The 22,441-nt window shown below is 36.0% G+C and overlaps 4 protein-coding genes across 4 annotated transcripts; 1 reads left to right on the top strand and 3 right to left on the bottom strand.

Annotated features, from left to right (window-relative positions):
• Window positions 1–2,939: 2,939 nt before the first annotated feature.
• On the bottom strand, window positions 2,940–5,169 carry LOC132178597 (leucine-rich repeat protein 2-like). Its single transcript, XM_059591054.1, has 7 exons — window positions 4,806–5,169; window positions 4,428–4,560; window positions 4,205–4,276; window positions 3,790–3,933; window positions 3,610–3,681; window positions 3,452–3,523; window positions 2,940–3,171 (listed from the first exon to the last, which is right to left on the bottom strand). The coding sequence occupies exons 1-7, from the start codon at window positions 4,882–4,884 to the stop codon at window positions 3,105–3,107; spliced, it is 639 nt and encodes a 212-aa protein (XP_059447037.1). The 5' UTR covers window positions 4,885–5,169; the 3' UTR covers window positions 2,940–3,104.
• Window positions 5,170–8,012: 2,843 nt separating this feature from the next.
• Window positions 8,013–10,911, bottom strand: LOC132177472 (uncharacterized protein At2g23090). The gene is made up of 3 exons (XM_059589809.1): window positions 10,721–10,911; window positions 10,506–10,546; window positions 8,013–8,287 (listed from the first exon to the last, which is right to left on the bottom strand). Exons 1-3 carry the CDS (start codon window positions 10,794–10,796, stop codon window positions 8,168–8,170), a joined length of 237 nt encoding a protein of 78 aa, XP_059445792.1. The 5' UTR covers window positions 10,797–10,911; the 3' UTR covers window positions 8,013–8,167.
• Window positions 10,912–15,310: 4,399 nt separating this feature from the next.
• On the top strand, window positions 15,311–16,299 carry LOC132177867 (mitogen-activated protein kinase kinase kinase 20-like). Its single transcript, XM_059590345.1, has 2 exons — window positions 15,311–16,172; window positions 16,229–16,299. The coding sequence occupies exons 1-2, from the start codon at window positions 15,311–15,313 to the stop codon at window positions 16,297–16,299; spliced, it is 933 nt and encodes a 310-aa protein (XP_059446328.1).
• LOC132177473 (uncharacterized) lies at window positions 16,280–21,891 on the bottom strand. The gene is made up of 6 exons (XM_059589810.1): window positions 21,630–21,891; window positions 19,811–19,969; window positions 19,556–19,728; window positions 17,235–19,473; window positions 17,027–17,114; window positions 16,280–16,528 (listed from the first exon to the last, which is right to left on the bottom strand). The coding sequence occupies exons 1-6, from the start codon at window positions 21,750–21,752 to the stop codon at window positions 16,362–16,364; spliced, it is 2,949 nt and encodes a 982-aa protein (XP_059445793.1). The 5' UTR covers window positions 21,753–21,891; the 3' UTR covers window positions 16,280–16,361.
• Window positions 21,892–22,441: the final 550 nt, after the last annotated feature.

The raw sequence follows: 22,441 nt of genomic DNA on the forward strand, positions 1-22,441 counted from the left end.
CCCAGGTTGTACCTTCATTGGTGGCTTCACCTTATGCACCCCACTCCTCTGGACTAACGGTTTCTTCCCTTCCACCACATTGGGAAACGTCCGCCCAAGAACCACTACTCCTGTCTGTACTAGCGTAACAATCTTCGTCACATTTGCATCCCTCACGTGATTCAGATGCTTCAAAAGCCGCCCCATTTGTGAGATATAATGCTTCCAACCCTGACCTTTGCACCCCTCCGGTATTACAACGAAACTGAGTCTCCCTCCACATCCATATTTAGTTATCTCCATGAATTTCCCATACTTGTTCATCCTTTTCTGCAAAAACATGACTGAATCGCCCATTCGATGATCTCTGCATGCATCTTTCCCCATTGCTTCCAGCACCAACTCATTCATCATCTTGAGTAACCATACCAATCTTGTGACTCCCATGATAACCGTACTTAAACTCACCCTTCCCCATTCAGTCAACTTGATATTCTGATTCCCATCGCCTGAACGTAGCTCGTATGATTTTAATTCCACATAAAAATAACCCATGTAACCCATCATAAAATAAATAAATCAGAGAAGAGACCTTTGATTTCCTCACGCGCTACCCACTCCCTTACGCACTTTACTGTGATAGCCACAATCCCATTCGTCATCTAGTTGGGGCCACAACGCATTTTGAATTTCAGGGGCGCAATTCAGAAAAAACTCTTTGTCCCATGAACCTTCTTTTGCCCTAATTTTCTGTGATTGAAGCATTCAAAATTTCAAATCAAGTAACTCCTCCAACTCCAAGAAACCAAGGTCGATAATTTCCATGACCTTGTTCATTTGCACAATTCGTAGTTCCACAACCCTCTGATATTTTTGAATGTTGCATTGTTAAATTCATTATACATGCAAAAGAATTTGTGATTTTTGAATATATACTTTGTTTAGTTATTGCAATCGATGTTGCTAAGCCGTTTATCGTTGTGAAATACTGGTACGATTACGACTTATGAGCATCATTGGTTTAGAGGAGTTGGTCGAATCAATAGGGCTTAATTCATTTGCTACTTGGTTCGTGTCTATCAGAATGGCTAGGACTGATTGTAAATTTTTAATGCTTCAGTCCCACATTGGAAGGATGAGTAACTTACATAGAATGTGTGGTCTATAAAGATACTCATGGGGGCGATGAATGTTTCCTTTTTTCTGACAAGAAAGAGAATGACACCAAGAAACTCTATTTATCTATTATTTATTTTTCGGAGAATCTTTTTACTTATGAAGCATTCCGAAAGATTTGTATGCAAATGTATTTTCTCCTTTAGTAATCATTCTTCTATATTTTTCTCTTATGTACACCTTACTTAAAGTCCAGTTTTATATGTGATTATGTAACTTCAGTTTCTAGCTGTTTATTTACAAGAAATCAATCTTTGTTCCAGGAAGTTCAATAGCCATTAGCTAAATCAAGCTGATTTCAATCAGGAAGAGGAAAAGCAGCAGTTTTCTCATAGCAAGGTGGAAAGTCAAGGCGTAAAAACACCAAGAAAGGTTGCACAATTAAAAGAAGAGAATAAGCTGATTTTGCAGAAGTTGCCTCTTCTGCAGAAAAAAATTGGCACGAATCAGTAAAAACCTTGCTATTCTCTCCTCGAGATAACTCTTGAATTTTGAGAAGAAAGAGTTTGTTTTTACTGTCTGACAGTTTCCAAATGTGGACTTGAAAGAGTAAGCAAAGACGTGGAGTGTTTCTTGTCATTGGTGTGACTCTTAGCTTTTATAGTTTGTTGCTCCTCAAGCTGTCATGTCTGCTGAGTTTCTTTGAAATTGAATCTTCAGGCAGTGGAGGCAAGAATGCAGGGATTGATAGGAAGTATGATGTTTCTTACTTGATTCTCACTCCATCTTCTGTAGAGGATTGATTTTGAAAAGACAAAGCACCAGACTGTTGTTACTCCAGATATTCAGCATCAGATCTCAGTGATGAATTTGAAACTCGATGAGGATTGGGAGAAGGAACAGACTGAAGAAGTAAAGCTTTGCAAATTCATAGAAGTGAGAAAAATATGGGCATTATGATCCAACCAGCTCATTTTAATTCATATATATATATATATATATATATATATATATAGAGAGAGAGAGAGAGAGAGAGAGAGAGACATATCTTACGTTTATTTATGTTGATGCTTATCAAGGAAGCACGTTAGTTTCAATCTGGTCAGAAATATATAGAGGCAATCCAATTTCTGAAAGAACTGTTAAGGAATCTAGTTAGAATAAATTATACTAGCTATTAGTGTTGTTTTGACATGGCTATAATGGGCTATAAGGGTGGAAGATGATCTGGAACGCACAAAAGCAAATATTGCTGCTCTGGCAGCAATTGGGTTAGATGGTGTTTTAGCAAAATGGCAACTTTATGGCTCAGAAGCATAATAGAGGATTGGGCACATCATTAGGTGCTCAGGCAAGCCACATCTCCATTCCTACTTCAGCAAAAAGGATCAAAGACAGTAAAGAATCACAAGAAAAAAGGCAACCTAGCTGCCACTAATTTCAGTTTCTTCATCAAAACCTGCTTGATCATAGCTACAAAAATAGCTAAGGCTTGTTTGAAATTACGTTTGAAGGGTATAAAAGTACTTTTAACACTCAAAAAGTCTATTTAAAAAAAATACATATACTTATTTAGTAAAAAAATTAAAAGTGCTTTTAAGGATCCAAAAAACCTAAAAATGATAAAAAAACACACTTTTAGCAAAAGCTTAAAAATGAAGCTTTTGCCAAAAATCATTTTTTGACTTAAAAACTTTATTTTTCAAATACAATCTCAAACAAGCTCTTAATCATTGCTCTTTTCATCTATGTTAGAAACCAAAGACCCATGCCTGAGAAAATCATGTTTATTTTCTAATGCCTCAGAAGAAGATTGTTCCTTGTGTTTCTGTTGAGTCTTTCAATTGCACAATCATCTTATTTGCTTGCTTTCATTACTCTTCAACCAACACATTAACTGTGTGCCGTTCTCAAATACATGATATAGTAAAGCATTGTATGCAGCTACTTCATAATACAATAAAGTTCTAGAATTACGTTCTTCAGAGGATCGCGAGTGCTAGCTTGCTTCAGCATCCGAAGTCATACGGCACCAGTCCTTGCAGCTCCGGGCCGCTGAGTCTGTTGTGCTCAAAACTGTAACAATACCAGGAGGCAAACACAGTTAAAAGAATCATTCACAGAAGATTAATGTGTATCCAACTTTAGATTCTGGACTATGACATGCTTTTGCCAGTAATATTTCTTGCATGATCTTCTGTTGAGTAAAACTGGTAAAACTTCAAATGACAGCAAAAGAAAGTAGAGATTGTTGGGATGCATAAAATTTTCAAATTTCTTTTGCAAAGTCTATAATTGGTTCCAAATTTGGTAAATATAACTGACAGGGCCAAAGAAAGGGAGTGATGGCAGGTACCTTTCCATTGGGAAGGTCGCGAAAGGACCGTCGACCGGAATTGTTCCACAGAGGTCATTGTTCGAGACATCACTGCAAGTTTACAATACAATCAGAAACAAATCTTCAAGAATGAAAATAAACTATTTTCTTCAATCTTTCTCCAGAATCAAACTTACAAAACTTTGAGGTTAGAAAGGCGGGTGAGTTCCCTTGGGATTGATCCTGTTAGCTTGTTGTTGTTTAGCCGTCTGCATCATAGATTGGACCACATCAAATGCAAAATTCCACACCAAATGTAAATTGGGGAAGTTCAAAATCTTCCATCTAGTCAATGAGAAGATACTAATAATACTTACAGAAATCTGATTGACTTCAATTTGGCCAAAGATTTTGGGATTTCTCCTTCAAATCTGTTTTCATACAAATCCATGCTAACAAGGTTTTTCAAATTACCCAGCTCTTTTGGGATTTTCCCTGTTATGTCATTCCTATAAAGCTCCCTGCAACCCATTAAAGAATTTCACACCCAATTAGTCAATCACTTCATAATTATATTAAGCCAAGGAAAAATTGGTATGATATTCTAAATATGTTCTTTTTGCTAATCTGATTCCAACAATCTTAAACTAATCAGTGAAGTTGGAACCAGAATTTCTAAAAAAAAAATGAATTTCTTCTGTTTTTCTTAGTTTTTCTCAGTGACCAAACACAGCAGAAACGGAAAATTTAAAACAAATTGTGTAAACTATGAGAGAAATTAAAGAGCAATACAAGTACTGCAGATGCTTGAGCTCGCCAAGTTCAGAACCTAAACTCCCAGAGATATTAGAATTGCCCAAATCCCTGAAATTCAAAGCAAACGAAATTAATTGCAGGCATGAAGCACAAAACATTAAATTAAGAAAAATCACAAGAAAAGAAATAAAGACCCCCAAAAACATGTAAATAAATAATTTGTAGAACTCAATATTAAGTTAAAAAGAGGGAATCTTACAGGCGAATCACATGATTGTTGGAGTCACAGGTGACATGAAACCAGGTGCAGGGATTAACCAGCGTTGGGTCCCAGCTCTGCAACACGTTGGTGGGGTCAGAAAGCCTGCTTCTCAAAGCATGCAAAGCATTTCCTGAACCAAAAGCAACAGAAAGGGTTAATAAAAATCAAACTATGAAACACAACCCAAGAAAAAATAATAGAAAAATTGAAATTTGAAGCTCAGCATAGATTTCAACTGGGAAACCCAGCTGAAGATTTCAAAGGATTTTTCTTCTATTTTTTTCCTGGGGTTTCCAAGCAACCAAACAGGAATCAAGAAGGAAGCTTAAAACCCTAAAAAGGAAGAAAAAAGTGTTAAAAGGGGATTAAAAGCACCTTCAGAGTTGGTTGAGAAGGTGGGCGTGAGAGAGAGAAGAAAGGTAAAAAGGAGAGAGAAAAGGGGAAGAGGAGCCATTTCAGACACAGAAAGAGAGAGGGTTATGTGTTTGTGGGAATGCTTGTGAAGAAACAAAATATGTGTTCTTGTTTTTGTTTGTGTTTGTGAAGTGAAGAAAGATTTGTGTTTGTGGGGAGTCAAGTCAAATGCATATGATGTTTGTGTTTCAGAGGGTGCAGTGCAGGCCAATAGGAAGAAGTGGAGGCGAAAGTCACGCGTCGGTCGTGAGTGAGTAGCACGCTGCCGCGTTGGCGTGGGCGTGGGCTACCCCGGCCCACATGCGGAAAACTGCTACGACTTTTTTTGGGGAACCGCTGGACTGCAAACTGGAAACTGGAAACCTTTTGCTTGTTGTTAGGACTACTCTTTCATGGGAAAGTTCTTTGGAAATGAGTGCATTTTACCAACCGCAATGATTTCTTTTTTCTTCAACCTTTTTTTAATAAATATGACCAATAAAAGAGAGGGAAAAGGGGATTCCAACAATTCTTTTGTTCTTTTAAGGCCTTTTTTTTTTTAGCGGATTGAATTATTTCTTAGAATTGCTCACAAATTTTATAAAATAAAATAAATAAAAAATTTTAGTTTAGCCCTTTAAACTTTCATGCGATTTGATAAACTTCTCAAACTTTTAAATCTCTCACTTTGGATCTCTGAACTTTCAATTGCTCTAAATGTAAACCCATCCGTCAGATTTTAAACATTACATGACGTTTATACCCTTGATTTTTGTATAAAATTTCAACTTTACCCTTAATTCCAAAACTTTTTTTATTTTTTATTTTTTAAAATCAGGGATATTCGGATCTTTTTTGATATTTTTAACGGCTAAAACTGATAGAAGGGTCCACATTGAGAGCAATTGAAAGTTCAGGGGTCAAAATTGAAAGATTTAAAAGTTTTGGGAGAGTTTATTAAATCGTGTGAAAGTTCAGAGGCTAAATTAAAGTTTCTCCTTCTTAATAATAGAAAGTTAAAGTTTGGTATAAAAGGGGCTAGATGAAAAAAGATGGATTTAGTTGGACACGAGTATTTAAGAGATCAAATTCATATGACACTGCTTTATCTGCAATGTCAAAATAGATTGTATTTGTGTCAACTCAACATGATTTGTTTATTAAAAGAGTTATGTGAGATATGTTGTGCCACCTGTTTAATTAAACACTGTAACATTTCGCTTTGTATATATATACTTTTGATTATAAGGTGATATTGTTAGCGAGAATAAGCCATTAATTCTATTAACACAAATTTGTAGGCAAAATTGGGGTGAATTCCACATGATTTTGATTCCACTAAGCACAAGAGGAAGAAAGATGAAAGTGATGAAGAAAGATGTGTGCAAAATTATTTGTAGTAATTGTCAAAGAAAGGCAGCGTGGGAGTGGGGGGGCATTTTAGGTAAAGTGCAAGAATCCACATCACATGTATTAGTTAATTGTAATATGGAAATCTTTTGTGAAGAATATTCAAAGTTTGACCTCAACATTGGCGGCGACCATAATTAGATTGGACTTGGAGGCAACCCATTTCTTTCTTTCTTTGAATTTTTCTTTTTTTAATTCAACGATAGAAAAAGGATTTATCCCCACAAGTTCTTCATATAATCATTTATAATAAGAAAAATGCTTGGCGTGCAATGGCTCTCAGTTTGTTAAATATTTCTCAAAACAAATAATTCGAACACAAAAAATTTATAAAAAAATAAAAATATTTTTCACATGTATATCACATGAGAACACTTTTTAAGACAAAAACAAAACATATATCAAAACATATCGACAAACAATCAAACATCCATCTTACAAATATGCATAACTCATGAGCGTATGCATGTCAATTACTAACTAATTAAAATAACAAAAAAATAATCGATCTATAAATTTAATTATTTAGTGATAAACTAGTCATGATAAATTCCACGTAGACAATTAATAAAAATAATTTGAATATTTGACATGCTTCAACGAAAACATAAAATCTACTCAAAAAAATTGGCCAAATAAATGGCTTGGCCCACTAGCCAAGAAAGAGACAGTCTAAAATGAGATTTGTAGAGGCAATCCAGTGGTAAATTTGTATAAATCAACACCTACTGCAGCAATAAGCAAACTTGATAATCAGGGACGAAACCATAAACTTTTATCGAGGAGGGCCAAAACATTAATTAAAAATATATTAAGATTTAAGATTAAATTAATGAATAGAAAATAAAATTAGTATCTAGTCATTGTTAACAAAATATAAACATATCGTCAACATAATCATGCTTTATCTGGAAAATTGCAACCTCACCAAAAAAACAAACCCTTAGATCATTTAGATTGAGAAAAACTATATGACGATCTTTGAGCTGAGAAATAGAAAACTGATCATATGGATACTTCATTTTTTTTAGTTATTTATGGGGCTAAAGACTTAAGTTAATTTTGTGCCAGGGGCCAAACATAATTTTTTTGGCACATTAACTATAACTATAGTAGTTTTCGGAGGAAGGAAGGGGCCATGACCATTGTGGGTCCTTATGTAGTTCTGTCACTGTTGACAACCACAAAAGACGAGCACAGGTACCGGCAAACCAGAAGCCGTCAAAGAGTAGCTTCACCGCAATGTCCGGTGAGGAAGGTACCCGAGGAAGTAGGCTTGGCAGACATACTCCAAAGACAAAAAGACAGTATCATCTATGGAGATCTACTGAGAAAAACGCATGAGCCAAATATTAGTGATAGTGGCGGCACATGCAGCACATGTGCACCATGGCAGCGTTAGACGTGCACAAAGGGGTGGCAGAGAATGAAGGCACGGTGTATTTGACTTTCAAGTTGGAGATAAAAAGAAAAGGAAAGAAAAGAACAGAAAGGGAAAGAAAATGAGGAGAAAGGGAGGGAAAAGAAGAGGGAAGGAGGAGGAGCTTTTACTGGTTTTGGGGTGATTCACGTATTTTGATCTTGCTCAAATTCGAATTTGTAAACTTTTTTCTTCTCCCGTCATTTTTCTGAGTGATATTTTGATATCACGCCAAGAACTTATGGATCATTTAGTATAACATTATTGCTGAGAATCAGATATATCAAATAACTCAGACCATTAAGAAATCTGAAGGAAACTTCTTGACAATACCAACAATTTGCTTCAGCCTTCAATCATAAAGTCAGATGCTAAATATCATTTTCTTAGCAGAATTTATTGCCAAAGTCATCTGGAACATATTAGCTTCTTCAATGAAGAAGTTGGTCACAGAGCAGCAAAATACATAATAGTGATAATATTCAACAAACAGTCTGAATCTGCAGTTTAATTGTCATTTTTTAAGATGTGGGAAACAAGTAAAAAGATCAGCCTTTGGGTGCTTTGCTTCCGCGTGTTCCCTGCACTTCACCTCTGATGTGGTACATATGAATGTCTGCATGCAAACCTTGCACTGCATTTAGTAGTACACACGATCCGCCCATGGCAACACCACCGGTGATGACAGCAACAAAAATCAAGTCACAAACTTTGTGCATAGGTTAAGATATGAATTGTCTCTAACATATTTCAATTTTTGAATATAAAATAACTACAATGACAAAGGATCCAACAAGAACTCAAGAATGCCGAAATCCGAAACTCAAACCTCAAACTACAGAAATTCTGTATGAAAGAATATGGTCGTCATGTGCAACAAAAAATGAGTCCCAGATAGCTCATATGCCAATGCAGTTCCAAAACTTGAAACAAAAGGTGAAATTAGGAATGAAGATTCAAAATCCTACATTTCCCCCTACTCATATAGATACGACACTATCACCTTCACGTTTATTAAGGATTGACAGGTAGTATCTGAGATCAGACTCATTTGCAGCACTGACATGCAAGTGCACCTTCAACAAATTTTATGTTTTACTGAACACAATTAACATCCACATTTCATATTGCATAATTCAATAACCCCATTTCAATTTATTGTTCAAATGCTTCTTCTTGTCTAGGTCTAGGTTCTATTTCATAAGCTTGCCGTTAAACAAGCACATCATGTTGCATCACACACACATACACAGACGGATGGGGAAAAGGTTTTTTTTTTTTTTGCTGGGGAGGGGGGTGCGTTTACCAATTCTATTAAATTTGTCATATTGCACACCTGAACATCACCTAACCTAAAATCCCCTAAAGATCAACATTTGGGTACCAGACCTAAGACTACTAATGAGAGTGAGCCCAAACAGATGTGTGTGCACAAGTGCGGGGCATATGGATCCATTAGCACAAAATATGCTATATCTATTTTTATGTACAGAGGTTCCTTCATGTGAGCAGTAACCGAGACTAAAGCTATACAACTCCAGATGATGGGATCAAATATGTGCCATGTCAGCTGACACTGCATCATGCATAGCAAAGCTTGCCTGTGATATAATAACAACATGCCAGTGGAAATGGGTCCAATGCACTGTTCATGAGGCTCTCAGCCCAATGGAGACCATAGGCTACGATCATCATTGCCTAAAGGCTAAAAGGCCATATATTGCCTGGATTCTCAGCTATGCCTCTGGCCTTTTGGCAAGATGAAACCTCACCCATGCTTGAGCCTAGACAAAGGGATTCCTATAAAAGGGATCAAACTTTTTTCTCTTTCCATTTTAGATATGTAAAGAAATTAGTTTTAAAAGAGACTAAGTCACACGGAAATAGTGTGAAAAAGGATCCGACCTTATTCCATGGTATTCAAAAAGGCTCCTTAGTCTTTCTCTCTAGTAAGTACCCAAGCAAAAATTATAGTATTAAAGAATACACTGAAATCACATCTTTCATGAAACACAATAAAGCACATATAGCATCTCCTAAGATTGATCATATTAAAAAAAAAAAAAGAAAAAAAAAAAGAACTATCATACAAGCCAAATAGCATGACGAAATACAAATAAATCGAATGACAATATCATCCTTGAAGAATATCCAAATCAAAATCATCACCAAAGTGATGATTAAATGACTCAAAGAAGACAGACACCATTTACTTGTAAAGTTGATAAGGCTAAATTTCCTCAATCAAAGCCTAAAGATGAGTGATTACTAGCAAACAAACTATCAAACTTACATATTAAATAGAAGAGAAAATGTGTAAAGACAGTACAGTGCAATGAAACCGTTGAGATCGTTTAGACCCTCCAGCAGAAACAAATTCCATTAACTTTAGATTGTCTTTCATATATTTAATTTTACCAATACCAAACCATAGCAAACTAATTTTCAACCCCCCCACCCTAACATCATTGGCAAATAAACAGTACAGAGCCTCACACACGTTTATTTACAATCTAAAAAGAACCAACATTTTACCGACCCAAAAGACTAAACACGATCATAGATCATAGAACACAAACACATAAACACTTCGATCTAGATGCAAACGAGTATTTCTATTTCCTCCAATTATAATCGGGTAAATAAAAATGAATATTGCTAAAACCTTTGCTTTTTGGTAGATTAAGTCAAAGTACCCACAAGTCACATAACTAATATAACAGATCCAAAGAAAAAAAAAAAAAAACTAAAATAATAAATACCAGGAAAAAAGAATTAAGATTTTTTTTTTTTTTTTGATGAATAGGGAAAAAGAATAAGAAATCGAAGCCCAAAACATGCAAAGAGACTACCTGGATGGTCATGGCCTTCTTGTTAGAGTCAAGTTGGCTTCCTGCAAAGCAACAGTTGAAAATCAAGATAACCCAGCACAGATCAAAGGAGGCTAAGATTTTAAAGAAAAAAAAGGAAAAAAAAAAATTATGCTTTTTTTATTTTTCTTTAAGAAAGAAGGAAACCCACGAATAAAGTGAGAGAAATAGCGAGAGAGGAAGAAATAGAAGAATACCCTTGCCGGCGGCTTTTTGCTTCTCCAGGTTCTTCTCACGTGCCATCTTGGCCTTCTGACCATTGCCTCCTCCCATGGCTGATCTGAATGGAAGAGAAAGCAGCAAAAGAACCCTTCTTTACGTATGAGGCTTTTGATCTATATTCTTGAGAGTGAATTACAGAAAAGAAGAGCCTAGAAGGGAGAACAGAACCAAGGTGGGTGGGTGGGTAGGTGCTAGTAAGAAGGTAAATAATAACTATGGATAAATGTAAAATTGGTCGGTTGGCCTAATTTATAAATCACTTCATGTGATTTAAAAAATAATTTATTGGTCCTTAGGGTAGGTCAAAATAACATTTTACTCACTGAACTCATTTTTCGTTAAATGGCTTAACAGAAATCGTTACATTGTCACATCACATCCAATAAAAATAAGACACGTATTCTTTTTTGTTTATGTTTTTAAAAATAACAAATAAGCTTTTCCACGTCATTTTTAAGCTTCAACACACACTTCACGTCAAATTAAATAAATCTAATCTCTCTATATTTCCTGTGCCGCATTCGGCTTAATCTTCTCCATCGATTCTTGCGGTTGTCTTCATCTCCATTTAAGATTTGGGCATCTGCGTTTTTTTGCAGTGCTTCTATGGAAACAATCTCTCCCTATTTGTGTGTCTGGTTTTTTTGTTTTTGTTCTATGGCAAATGTTTTCTAGTTTGTGTTAAATAATGTTGGAAGATTGTGGCTTTAAAAAGCAAACCGTATCTTTTAAAAAGTGATCTCTTTTTTAAGGTATGCAATTGTTTTTTTCTTTTGTGGGGCATGTTTTGTCCATTAGTGTGCATGTGTAAGATGGTGCTTGTACTTGTAGGAATATTCATGTATGGATGTAAGTCTTAATCGAAAACGCAGATGAAGACAACGACAAGAATTGTTGGGAAAGATGAAGAAGACAGCGGCACAAGGGATATAGAGGAATTAGATTTATTTAATTTGACGTGAAGTGTGTGCTGGAGTCTCAAAATGACGTAGAAAAACTTATTTGTCATTTTTTTTAAAAGCATAAATAAAAAATAACACGTATCTTTTTTTTATTAGGTGTGATGTGACAATGTAACAGTTTCCGTTAAGTCACTTAACGGAAAATGAGTTCAGGGAGTAAAATGTTATTTTTGCCTACCTTATGGACCTATGAATTATTTTTTAAACCATATGTAGTGATTTGTAAATTAAGCCAATCACAGGGACCAATTTTGCATTTATCCCTAATAAATAAAAAGAAAAAATCAAATTTATTACTTGAATAAATATAGGAAAAGTCTATAATAAATCATTGAGTCAACGCGTGAAAATAAAAAAGATCATGGACTTTTTTTTTTTTAAAGTCCTTGAGTCTAGGGGTGAAAACCTAGTCTCGATTCTAGGTTATTAGCCAAAATTGGCAACCGGAATTGGGTACCCAATTTTTTATTTTTGAAAACCGAAACCGGGTGCCTGGTTAACCGATTATACAATAACCGGCCGGTTTTGGTTGGTACCCAGTTACTTAGACAGGTAACCAGTTTTTTTAATTATTATTATTATTATTATGTATTTTGGGCTTATTTTAGGTATTAGGCCTAATTTTTGGGCTCAATTTAACCATTTTGTGCCATTTTAAAAATAATAATAATAATAATAATTAGTCTTAAAATGACTACATAATACATGAGATTAAACTACATTTACATAGACTACATTATATGATATATCAACCGGTCCAATTACAAATCTCATCTACATAGAATAAATGAAGAAGAGAAGAGAGCTAGAGAAGTGATTTACGAATTTTGTGAACCCTAGAGTAAAAAAATAATAATAAACATATAATAATAAATATACTAAATTCAATATATATATATAATTTAAATATTATTATTATTTTTATTATTATTATATGTACCCGGTTATAATTGGGTATTTTAAACCCCCAAAACTGGTAACCGGAAGCGAGCACCTCGGTTACCTGTTTTTTCCAACCGGTTTTTTTTTTTTTAATATATATATCTCTACCTAAGTCAATCGAAAAGATGTCATAAGCCCTTCTGTTGCATTTTCTTCCAAATGTTTAAACATTCGTCATTCAATCTCAAAACTCACTGTTTTGCCACCTCAAATTTTTTTTCCACCTCATTTTAAAATATTAATTTTTTTAGGGTATTTGTATAATAAGTCAATGAGTTAACTCTCCAAAATTTTTAAATCCCTAAGTTTTTTTTATTATTATTTTTTCGAAAATTTACTCATTGCGTCAATAGAAATGACAATAAAATTCCTAGCGTAAAAAATTTTTAACAGTCATTAGTCAAATTCAAAACGCATCGTTTCACCTCATTAAAATATTAATTTTTTATTAATTTAATTTTAAAATAAATCTAAAAAAATTGAAGGGGTGGCCCAAACCACCCATGGGTGGTTTGGGGTGGCCCATAGAGGTTGGGCGGTGGCTTTGCCACCCCTCGCCACCCCTTCATTTATTTTTTATTTTATTTTAAGATTTTAAAAAAAAATTTAAATTAGTAAAAAATTAATATTTTAATGAGGTGAAATGATGCGTTTTGAATTTTATTAACGGCTGTTAAAAATTTTTGACGGCAAATATTTTATTGTTATTTCTATTGACTCAATGAGTAAATTTTCAAAAAAAAAAAAAAACTTAGAGATTTAAAAATTTTAGAAGGTTAACTCAGAGACTTATTATTTTAGTATCCTTTTTATTAATTTAATTAAAAAAATCAAATTTAAAATAAAAAACTTGAAGAGGTGGCAAGCTGTGAGGCTGCCGCCCATGACCACCCCCAAACCCACCATGGGGTGGGTTTGTTGAATAGGCATGAATGGGGTGGGACCCTCCTGGGCCTCCTCCCTTATATTGGGACTGCGTAACTAAAACTGAACTCAACAAAACAAAAGGCTTTAAACTTGAAAGCCAAGCACAGGGAGCTGTTTCTCCTTCTTTCCTCCTCACACTTCAGTACTACTCAATTTCTGCTGCCTGAGCCACCCATTTTTCTACTTTAGTTTTCTTCAAAATAATTAATTAATGGTACATGAGTCTTGTTTGACACGCCATCTGTTAGTAGCGTTGTCTTTTTGCAAATTCACTATAGAATTGTGGAATTCATCTACAAATTTAATAATAATTTCACTCATTTATGGTAGACAATAGATAAAAGATGAGATAGAGAATGAATGTGTTTTAACATTTTTTTATTAGGGTAAAGTCCACTTAACTCCTTCAAACTACTATCACAATGATAATCTATCTTCTAAATTATCAATTACCAAAATTTACCCTCAAAACTATCAAAATAATGACAATGTACCCCCACAATGCTAGTAAAATAATGAAATTACCTTATAAAATTTTCAATAAGACAAAAATACCCTTATAAATTTGATTTTTTTTTTTTATAGTATTTTTGTTTTTTTTAGTAAGGGTAATTTCTTCATTTTAAAAAAAATTGGGGGTACATTATCATTGTTTTGGAAATAAATTGTCGCAATTGATAGTTTGAAAAATAGATTGTTATTAGGGTGCTAGTTTGAGGAAGTTTAGTGGACTTTACTCATTTTATTATTATGATACTTTTTAAATTTGAAGTAATTGTGTTAAGTAATGCTATAAACTTTATTTTTATCCAATAATTATTCCAGAATATCACAATATGCCAATCTCACTGTACTTTTAGATTAATCATTGTAAAATAAAAATAATAAGGGTAAATTGGGACGAAGCATTGTGAGATAAAAATGCGGCATATATAATTGACACATAACATATCAAACAGGAGCCACATGACATTAATTAATTAGTTGACAAAATGATAGGTCAAAGGATAAGCCAACATAATAACCTATTTGAAATTATATAAAAAAAAAAAAATCTAATTGTTGAAATTAAAAACCTAACAACTAAATTAATTTGTAGAAAAATGAAACCCAAAAAAGAAAAAGAACTTCAAAAGATAAAAGGTGCTAATATAACAATAGAAGTCCCAAAGTGTGGGCTGCGAATATAATTTTTTTTTTTTAGTTCAGTCGACTAAGACAACATTTAATAAAGTAAAAGTTACTAATTCGAATCTTTTTTCCTCTATTTGTGCGAACATGTCTCTTTTAATTAGAGTAAAAATTATAGGCCTATTCAAATTTGCAGAATTATAGGCTTTTTTTTTTTAAAAAAAAAAAGGAAGAGTTTATCCACTTATCCCACTGCGAAAAAAGTTTTTTAAAAACCTCTATTCCGTGCTGACGTCACGTACCAATATTTCCTAAACCGACTTGAACACTGAGAACAAAAATTACCGTTAAAGCGTCGGGCCCACCTCTCCGGAACGAAGCAGCGTTGCACCCGGTAGCGAAGGAGCCGCCGGCCAATACCGTTTTTTTCTTTTTTCTTTTTTCTTTTTCTTTTGAAATTCGGATAAGTAAGCAGCTGTCAAAGCTTGCCCGCCAGGTTTCGGGGCTTGCTCTTAAAACCTTAGACGCAACAAATAATATTTCACTTTTTTTCACTCTCCTCCACTCCCAAAATCTCTGTGTTTCCGTGATTGTTCGGATTTCATGGCGATGTGGAAAAGGCGGCGGGTTCTTGGCAAGGGAACGTACGGCACGGTGTTCTTGGTCGAACTCAGTGACCCCACGGCTACACCGATCGCCGTCAAGACGTGCCCTATTGCGAAGTCGTTCTCCCTCCAGTTGGAGGAAAGAGTGTTGGCGCAACTGCGCGGTTGTCCGGGTATTGTTTCCTGCCTTGGGAGTTCACTCACCGTCGAAGACGGTCCTGGACTCTACAATCTGTTTCTTGAATATGCGGCAGGAGGTACTCTTGAAGATTTGATCAAGAAAGAGTCGGGTTTGTGCGAGCGGGACATGCGCCGCTATTTGCGCATGATTCTCCGGGGTCTCTGTTCTGTGCATGGAAAGGGTATGGTGCACTGCGATCTCAAACCCAGTAATATCTTGGTCTTTCCCGGCAAAGGAGGTGATTCGCTCAAGATCGCCGACTTTGGGCTTGCCAGGGAAGGCCAAGACTACAAAGAAGAGATGGGATTTTGGAGGTTCAGGTTTCGGGGCACCCCTTACTACATGTCGCCGGAGTCAGTTGCTTTTGGTGAAATTGGGGCGCCGTTGGACATATGGTCGCTGGGTTGTATTCTGGTTGAGATGGTTACCGGGAAGCCTGCTTTGTGGAAGTATCGAAATCTGAACGCCCGGAAACTCCGGCTTGCGATTGCCCAACAGTCGCCGGGAATACCTGAAGGGCTCTCCGAGAATGGGAAGGACTTTCTGAGAAAGTGTTTTGCAATGGACCCCCGTGAGAGGTGGACGGCCGAGATGCTTCTGAACCATCCTTTTGTTTCTAGGCCCATCTATGGGAATGGGAAGACTCCTGAGCCGCAAGCATCTCCGAAAAGCCCTTTAAGTCCGTCCAGTGATGGGCTGCCGCCGGGTTGGTGCTCCTTTACGCCTAGTGATCAGAATTCAGAGCAATCTCTGGGTTCATCTGCTTCCTTGCCTCCTCCGGGTTGGTGCTCTTTTACGCCCGGTGATCAGAATTCAGAGCAATCTCTGGGTTCATCTGCTTCCTTGCCTCCTCCGGGTTGGTGCTCTTTTACGCCCACGCCCAGTGATCAGAATTCAGAGCAATCGCTGAGCCCATCTGCTTCCTTGCCACCGCCTGGTTGGTGTTCGTTCTCCTCGACAGATTCGGCGCCATCCGCCTCCTCTGGCTCTCGTCAGGAGTATCGGTTTGGAGGCAGCAGTGCCGTAATGTATTTTCTGGGCATGTCAGAGAGCAGCAAGTATTTTGTTGGTTAAGTCTAGTCTTTATTTTTTTGATCTCTAAAATGTATATTAATTTGACAGAGACAAGTGTAAATGCATATTGGTTTTTTTGATTCAATTCGCTTACCAATTTTGTTTCTTTATACGCACATCGGAAAATCCCTGTTTACTAGGGTTTCCTGAATCACCAATTTAACCAAAATAGTCCACACAAAGTTGGTGTGAGCAATGCTGTTGTCAATGATCTTGATTCAAGTCATAACAGTGAAAGCATCACATGCACATGTAGCTGTTTTTGAATCAATTTCATATTAGTCACTCTCTTCATTATATTCATTCTTCAGTGATCAACTTGTAAAGTAGGATTTCTTTTTTCTTTTTTTATTTTCTTTTCAATGATCTGTGTTGAAACTTCTTAATGAATGCTGAGAGGGACTTCCTCATATCATTACAACATATGTTTGGAAGAGTTATATAAGAATGGAAGAGAACCTTCATTGAAATTGAGTGTGTTTTGCCTCATATACATGTCCTTGATAGCTTCTTTCCTTTCCTCTTCCTCAGCTTTTATCCAAGCAGCCTACACAAAATGAAGAAAATAAAAAATAATTTAAGGGGGAACCAAGAAAATAAATATCAGGAGGAAAAAATATGCAAAGAATTGCAAAGCATTTCGTTGAGAAAGAATGAAAGGACCTACCTTATCTTGTTCCAATTTCGAGAGATGGGGCTTCATGGAGTTCCCTAAACTTAAGCCTCCCCATGCTTCTTGTAACTCTCTCTCCCTTGCTTCTCTACGAGCCATAGAGTGCCTAATATGGCCATCTGGTTGCTGAGCTGCAGCTAGCTTTTCTCTCTCAAGTATTGATTTGTGTTTAACCAAAATTTGGTCCAGACCACCTTCTTGATTCATGTGCGATTGTTGCACTTTTGTTTCACTTGACTTCATTGAGTTCCCTAAACTTAAGCCTCCCCATGCTTCTTGCAACTCTCTCTCCCTTGCTTCTCTACGAACCTTAGAGTGCTTAATCTGGTCATCTGGTTGCTGAGCTGCAGTTAGCTTTTCTCTCTCAAGTCTTGATTTATGTTTAACCAAAATTTGGTCCAGACCACCTTCTGGATTCATCAAGTGCGATTGCACTTTTGTTTCACATGACTTCTTCACCTTCACCATTTCCTCCTTTGAACTGAACCTCATCTTCTCTTTCTCCAGTCTGGAAACATGCTTTACTAAAATTTTATCCAAGCTCTCACAGTCTGTAACACTGTTTCCTGCCTGTTTCTTTTGGTGTCGATGACTTCCATAATTGCTTCCCAATGGCAAGGCCTGTATTTTTTCCCCTTCCAACTTGTGCAATGGCTTGACCAAGATCTTGTCTAAGCTATCTTCCATCTGATCTTCAGTTTCAATCTTCACATCTCCAGCATTCAGATTCACCTGTCCAATCTGCAATGGAGACTCACCTGTATCCCCAGTACATTCCTTTTGATTATTTGAGTCAATGTTTTCCTTTTGCTCTGCTCCTCCATCAGAATATGTAGTTTTTTCCAGTTGTGCATCTGAAGCAGATGAATCAAATTTTGTCTTCATGTTAGTGACTCTGCCCCCTTTACGTGGTTCATTTTTTCTTCTGTTCTTTGCTTCTTGGACCTCCTTTTCAAGTCTCGAGACACGTTTCACTAGGAACTTCTCTAAGCTGGGGACTTCAGGAACATCTTCTTCTGTGTGACCAACATCCCCATTTTGCACTCTTCCAAATTTTTTGCCATTCATCTCAAATGCTTTTCCATTATTCTTTTTGGTCTCTTCAATTTCCTTTTCAAGTTTTGAACAGTGCTTAATTAGTATTGTTCCCAGATCAGGAACAGCTTCAGATGAAGATCTATCATTGTGCAACTTCTTATAATCCGTTTCAAATTCTCTTCCTGATCTCTTCTTTGCCTCTTCAATCTCTTTCTCAAGCTTACTGGAATGCTTCAAAAGAATACTACCAAAGTCTGGAATGGTCTCGGATACAGCTACATCATTATCTAAATTGACCTCGCCAACAGCAGTTCTATCAGAATTCTTCCCAGTTCCTTCTCCAGACTCATTATTTCTGCTATTTTTTGCTTCCCATACCTCTTTTTCCAGTTTGGTCATGTGCTTAACCAAAAACTTGTCAAGACTTGGGAGTTCTGACTCAACTTGCTTCCTTCTGGTATGCCCATCCATGGAAACCTCATGGTTTCCTGCTCCCATAGAAGACATTCTTCGCGGAAGATTAGGTGCTGGATTGGAGCTATAAGCAGTTGAATCGTGCGCCTTGCTATTTGTTACTTCAGCCAAGGCAGCATTTAAACCACAAGTTGCAACTATAGTGGCGAGAGAAGAAAGTTCATCTTCTTGCAAACATCTGAGCCTCTCAAGCATCATCTCCACGAGCTTTGTTGTATTAAACCTTTCAAAAGACAGCCTTTTCCTGTTTTTCCTCTGTCTCATATCTGGAGCTGGCAGATTACAGTCAAACTCTTGACAGCTAAAATCATCTTTTAAAGATGCAGTTTCAAGTTCTGACTCGGACTCTGATTCACATTCCGAAGAAAACTCTGATAATTCCCGATTATTTTCACCTGTATCTGGGTTCTGACTGATTTTTCGCAGCAGTTCTTCAAATTCGTCTTTATTAAAAGTAGCACAATTTGCAAGCCTAATTAATGCAATTTTGACTGCTGCAGCTACTTCTATATCTACCTCAAATGCAGTTTCAAAAGATGCCGTAACTTTATGTTTAGCAGATCCTCCTCCATTAACTGAGGATGTCTCTATTTGACAAGGCTTCCGAGGGCAATTTGGTATGTCATACATGATAACTCCTATGGATGTGGCTGCTTCAAAAGCTGCAGCTGCTGACTTCTCAGCTTTCAGCAACTGGGCTTCAGCATCTTTATTTTGGATCCTGAGATGATAAATCAAAGATTAAGTGCTATGGAAAACCAAGTATCAAAATATACACATCTTATCTTGTATGCAAAGATTACCTGGCTGCTCGTAGTATTCGACACCAAGATGCTTCAACCAGAGCAGCTTTTCGAGCTTCCATTGCCTTGTGTGCAGCTTCTCTAGCTGCCATCTTTTCTCTCAGAACTCTTGAGTAATGTGGATTAGCATCACCTAGGGTCTCATCAAGTGTTAAATTCATGCCGTCCACTTCCTGAAAATAAGTAGATATATAAGTATTTTTTTGGTTAAAACAAAATTAATCCAGCCAGAAGAGTAAATCATATGTGCACAACCTGCAGCATTTTTATTTTTCTTTTTAAGTACGAGTCCACTTTTGTGCGCGGGAACCAGTTGAGAGGAGAACTTTTACGGTGAGAAGGCTTCTTGATTTGTGATGTAAATTTGTTAAGAATATTCGATGTTGATTGCGCAGTCTCTTTTGGCGATTTATTCTGCACCATTCAAACAGAAAATGAGGATACTCATAAAGTTTTTTTTTCTTTCCTTTTTTAAAATAATTTGTTAGACTCAACCAAAATGGATAAATAAATAAATAATCTCGACTAAGACAAGGCATTTCATGCGATTACAAAATTCTGCATACAAGATCAACCAATACATGCTCAATCTTCAAATGTCTGAAATTTGCACTATGAGTCTAGTGTAAGGCCATCATAAGACTTTTGGCATTGACTAGCCCGAATGATTGAATCATTTTATGCATTAAGCTGCTTTCCACTGAGCTTTCCTCTCTCACCATAACCACCAACATAGTACTAGCCTATTGGGAAGAACTCGATGGAATGTCAACCACAAATATCCAAAAGTTGGATCACTACAGTACAAAATGGCAAGCAACTCTTCAAGCGAATATAACATTCACAAGTGAAGATTTATTTATCCTAACTGCTAGAAGATTGACCATTTTTGGACATCCAAAATATAGATTATGGGACATCCCAGGAATATCCTTGATTTGGTGTACCCGAATATGACCAAATATGAATCATCATTATGTTAAAGACTAAAGAGAGTTCAGACACGGTGCTACCAAATTACTATGTACTTTCCTTAAGATACACAATTATTTGTAACATACTGCCAATTAGGTTCTTGTGTTTATGAAGGGTGATTGGGATTGAATTGCAAACGAAATTGGATTTGAGTGAAACAATTATAGCTCATTTCGGGTTAGGAGAGACCAAAAGAATCCACTTGGGAAGGGAGAATACCACAAATTTCCAAATACTTTCTCTCCCTTCCTTCATTAACAAAATTATCTTTAAATAAGCTACAATAAAATAACACCTACATTGATAAGAACTCCAATGATTATATTAATCCTAACTAATCTAATCTAAATTTTAAAACAACCTAATCCTAACACAATCCCCTTGTATAGATGAAACAATGGAAAGGAGGCAGTCCTTTTCTTTATTCAGAGGCTATATCCAAGCAGAAATGGACTTGTAAACACTAACTTGTAACATGCCACACTTTTCTTAGGACTACATGCACTCAAATAGTCGTTTAATTTGAACATATAAAACAACTAATAAACCAGGAAAGCCAATTCAAATCTTCATCAATCTCCAGAGTCAAAAAGCAATAATCTAACAACATTCATGGCGTGCCTATAAAGATGTGGACATGTCTGTATCTGTTCCATTATACACCTTTTTCCTCAAGGCAATTGAAGATCTTGAATTCATTAGCATTCAAAAGAAGACAAAAAAAGTTAACCTATATCCAATTTTATGGAAGAAACACCGACAACATTGGAATTCAACCATGCAATGATGCAATATTGAAATTCAATTATACAACCAAAAAATAAAGATCAAATGGAAGTGAATTGAATTCCATGAAATCCATACAGAAACCCAACACAATCCAAAACTGTTATTTTTGGTAAAATTTTTAAACTCACTGAATTTCAGCCAATTTTTCATGATATAAGCGTGCATGTATGTATTAATGTATATGTATGTATCTGAATTCACTCTTAAGTCCAAACAGGTGAAAATCCAGAAACTGAAAAAGAAATCAAAACCTAGAAGGAAATAAAGATTTAAATTTTCTTGATATTGAAAATGAAAAAAAAACTCTTACCTTGCCGATCTTCGAACTCGCTGTGGCGGTATCTTCTCGGCTCTCCGAACTGGCAAGGGTAGCCTCGGTGCCTTGCTTGTCCGACACAGAGATGCAGCACAAGTCCAAGCAGCCGAGATCCATGGTCCGATCAGATTTGAGAAGAACGAAATATCCGATACGCAAAGAAGTTTAGAGTAAAGTGTCGGAGATTGATATCGGAAATATTGTGGAATGTAGAATTCGAGATAGGGATTTCAGAAGAGAGTTTTTGAGTTATGGATGCGTCTGTTGGGTTTTTCTTTATTTCTTTCTTTGTTTTTTTTAAATGGAAAGTAGCCGTTACAAGGCGTCTGTGCCGCAACGGTCCTTTATGGAGGGCAGTGATCCTGTGCGTCGACGTATAGCCTGTGGCCCTGTAGACGAGAACGTCACGTGGAGTACTTAACCGCTCACGGTCCTCGGTATAAATTAAAATGTTTTTGATAAAATTTTCACTCCTTTCTTGATTTTTTAAATTATAATTATACTAAAATTTAATAGTGATTTATCTCAAATTTAATTGTAATTTTAAAAATATGACAGGTAGAGGGTTTACGAGTAACTGTGGATGTGAGAGTGTGTAAATAATAATATTTTAGTTGAGCTTTGATAGGAATAATAGTTTAAGAGTAATTTTAGAAATTACATTTTTATTACACATGACAATTATCCTATAATGTTGATGTGGTGGTTTCAACTAATTCGGTCTTTATTAAAAAAAAAAAAAAATCAAGAGTTAGTTTAAAACTATCACGTCTACATTGTGAGATAGTTGTGAGATAAAAATGTGA

This window comes from Corylus avellana, chromosome ca4 (genome assembly GCF_901000735.1).
Source record: "Corylus avellana chromosome ca4, CavTom2PMs-1.0".
NCBI classification, from domain to species: Eukaryota; Viridiplantae; Streptophyta; class Magnoliopsida; order Fagales; family Betulaceae; genus Corylus; species Corylus avellana.

Coding starts and splice junctions, on each gene's coding strand:
- LOC132178597 (XM_059591054.1), bottom strand. CDS start 4,884: ATGGCTCCTCTTCCCCTTTTCTCTCTCCTTTTTACCTTTCTTCTCTCT. Junction 3,934..4,204: donor CTCAAGCATCTGCAGTACTT/GTATTGCTCTTT, acceptor AATGGGTTGCAG/GGAGCTTTATAGGAATGACA. Junction 3,524..3,609: donor CTTTCTAACCTCAAAGTTTT/GTAAGTTTGATT, acceptor GTAAACTTGCAG/TGATGTCTCGAACAATGACC.
- LOC132177472 (XM_059589809.1), bottom strand. CDS start 10,796: ATGGGAGGAGGCAATGGTCAGAAGGCCAAGATGGCACGTGAGAAGAAC. Junction 10,547..10,720: donor GCAAAAAGCCGCCGGCAAGG/GTATTCTTCTAT, acceptor GTTGCTTTGCAG/GAAGCCAACTTGACTCTAAC. Junction 8,288..10,505: donor AGAAGGCCATGACCATCCAG/GTAGTCTCTTTG, acceptor TACTAAATGCAG/TGCAAGGTTTGCATGCAGAC.
- LOC132177867 (XM_059590345.1), top strand. CDS start 15,311: ATGGCGATGTGGAAAAGGCGGCGGGTTCTTGGCAAGGGAACGTACGGC. Junction 16,173..16,228: donor ATCTCCGAAAAGCCCTTTAA/GTCCGTCCAGTG, acceptor CCTAGTGATCAG/AATTCAGAGCAATCTCTGGG.
- LOC132177473 (XM_059589810.1), bottom strand. CDS start 21,752: ATGGATCTCGGCTGCTTGGACTTGTGCTGCATCTCTGTGTCGGACAAG. Junction 17,115..17,234: donor CGAAATTGGAACAAGATAAG/GTAGGTCCTTTC, acceptor CATTTTGTGTAG/GCTGCTTGGATAAAAGCTGA. Junction 16,529..17,026: donor CACACTCAATTTCAATGAAG/GTTCTCTTCCAT, acceptor TGACATGCCCAG/AAAATACATTACGGCACTGC.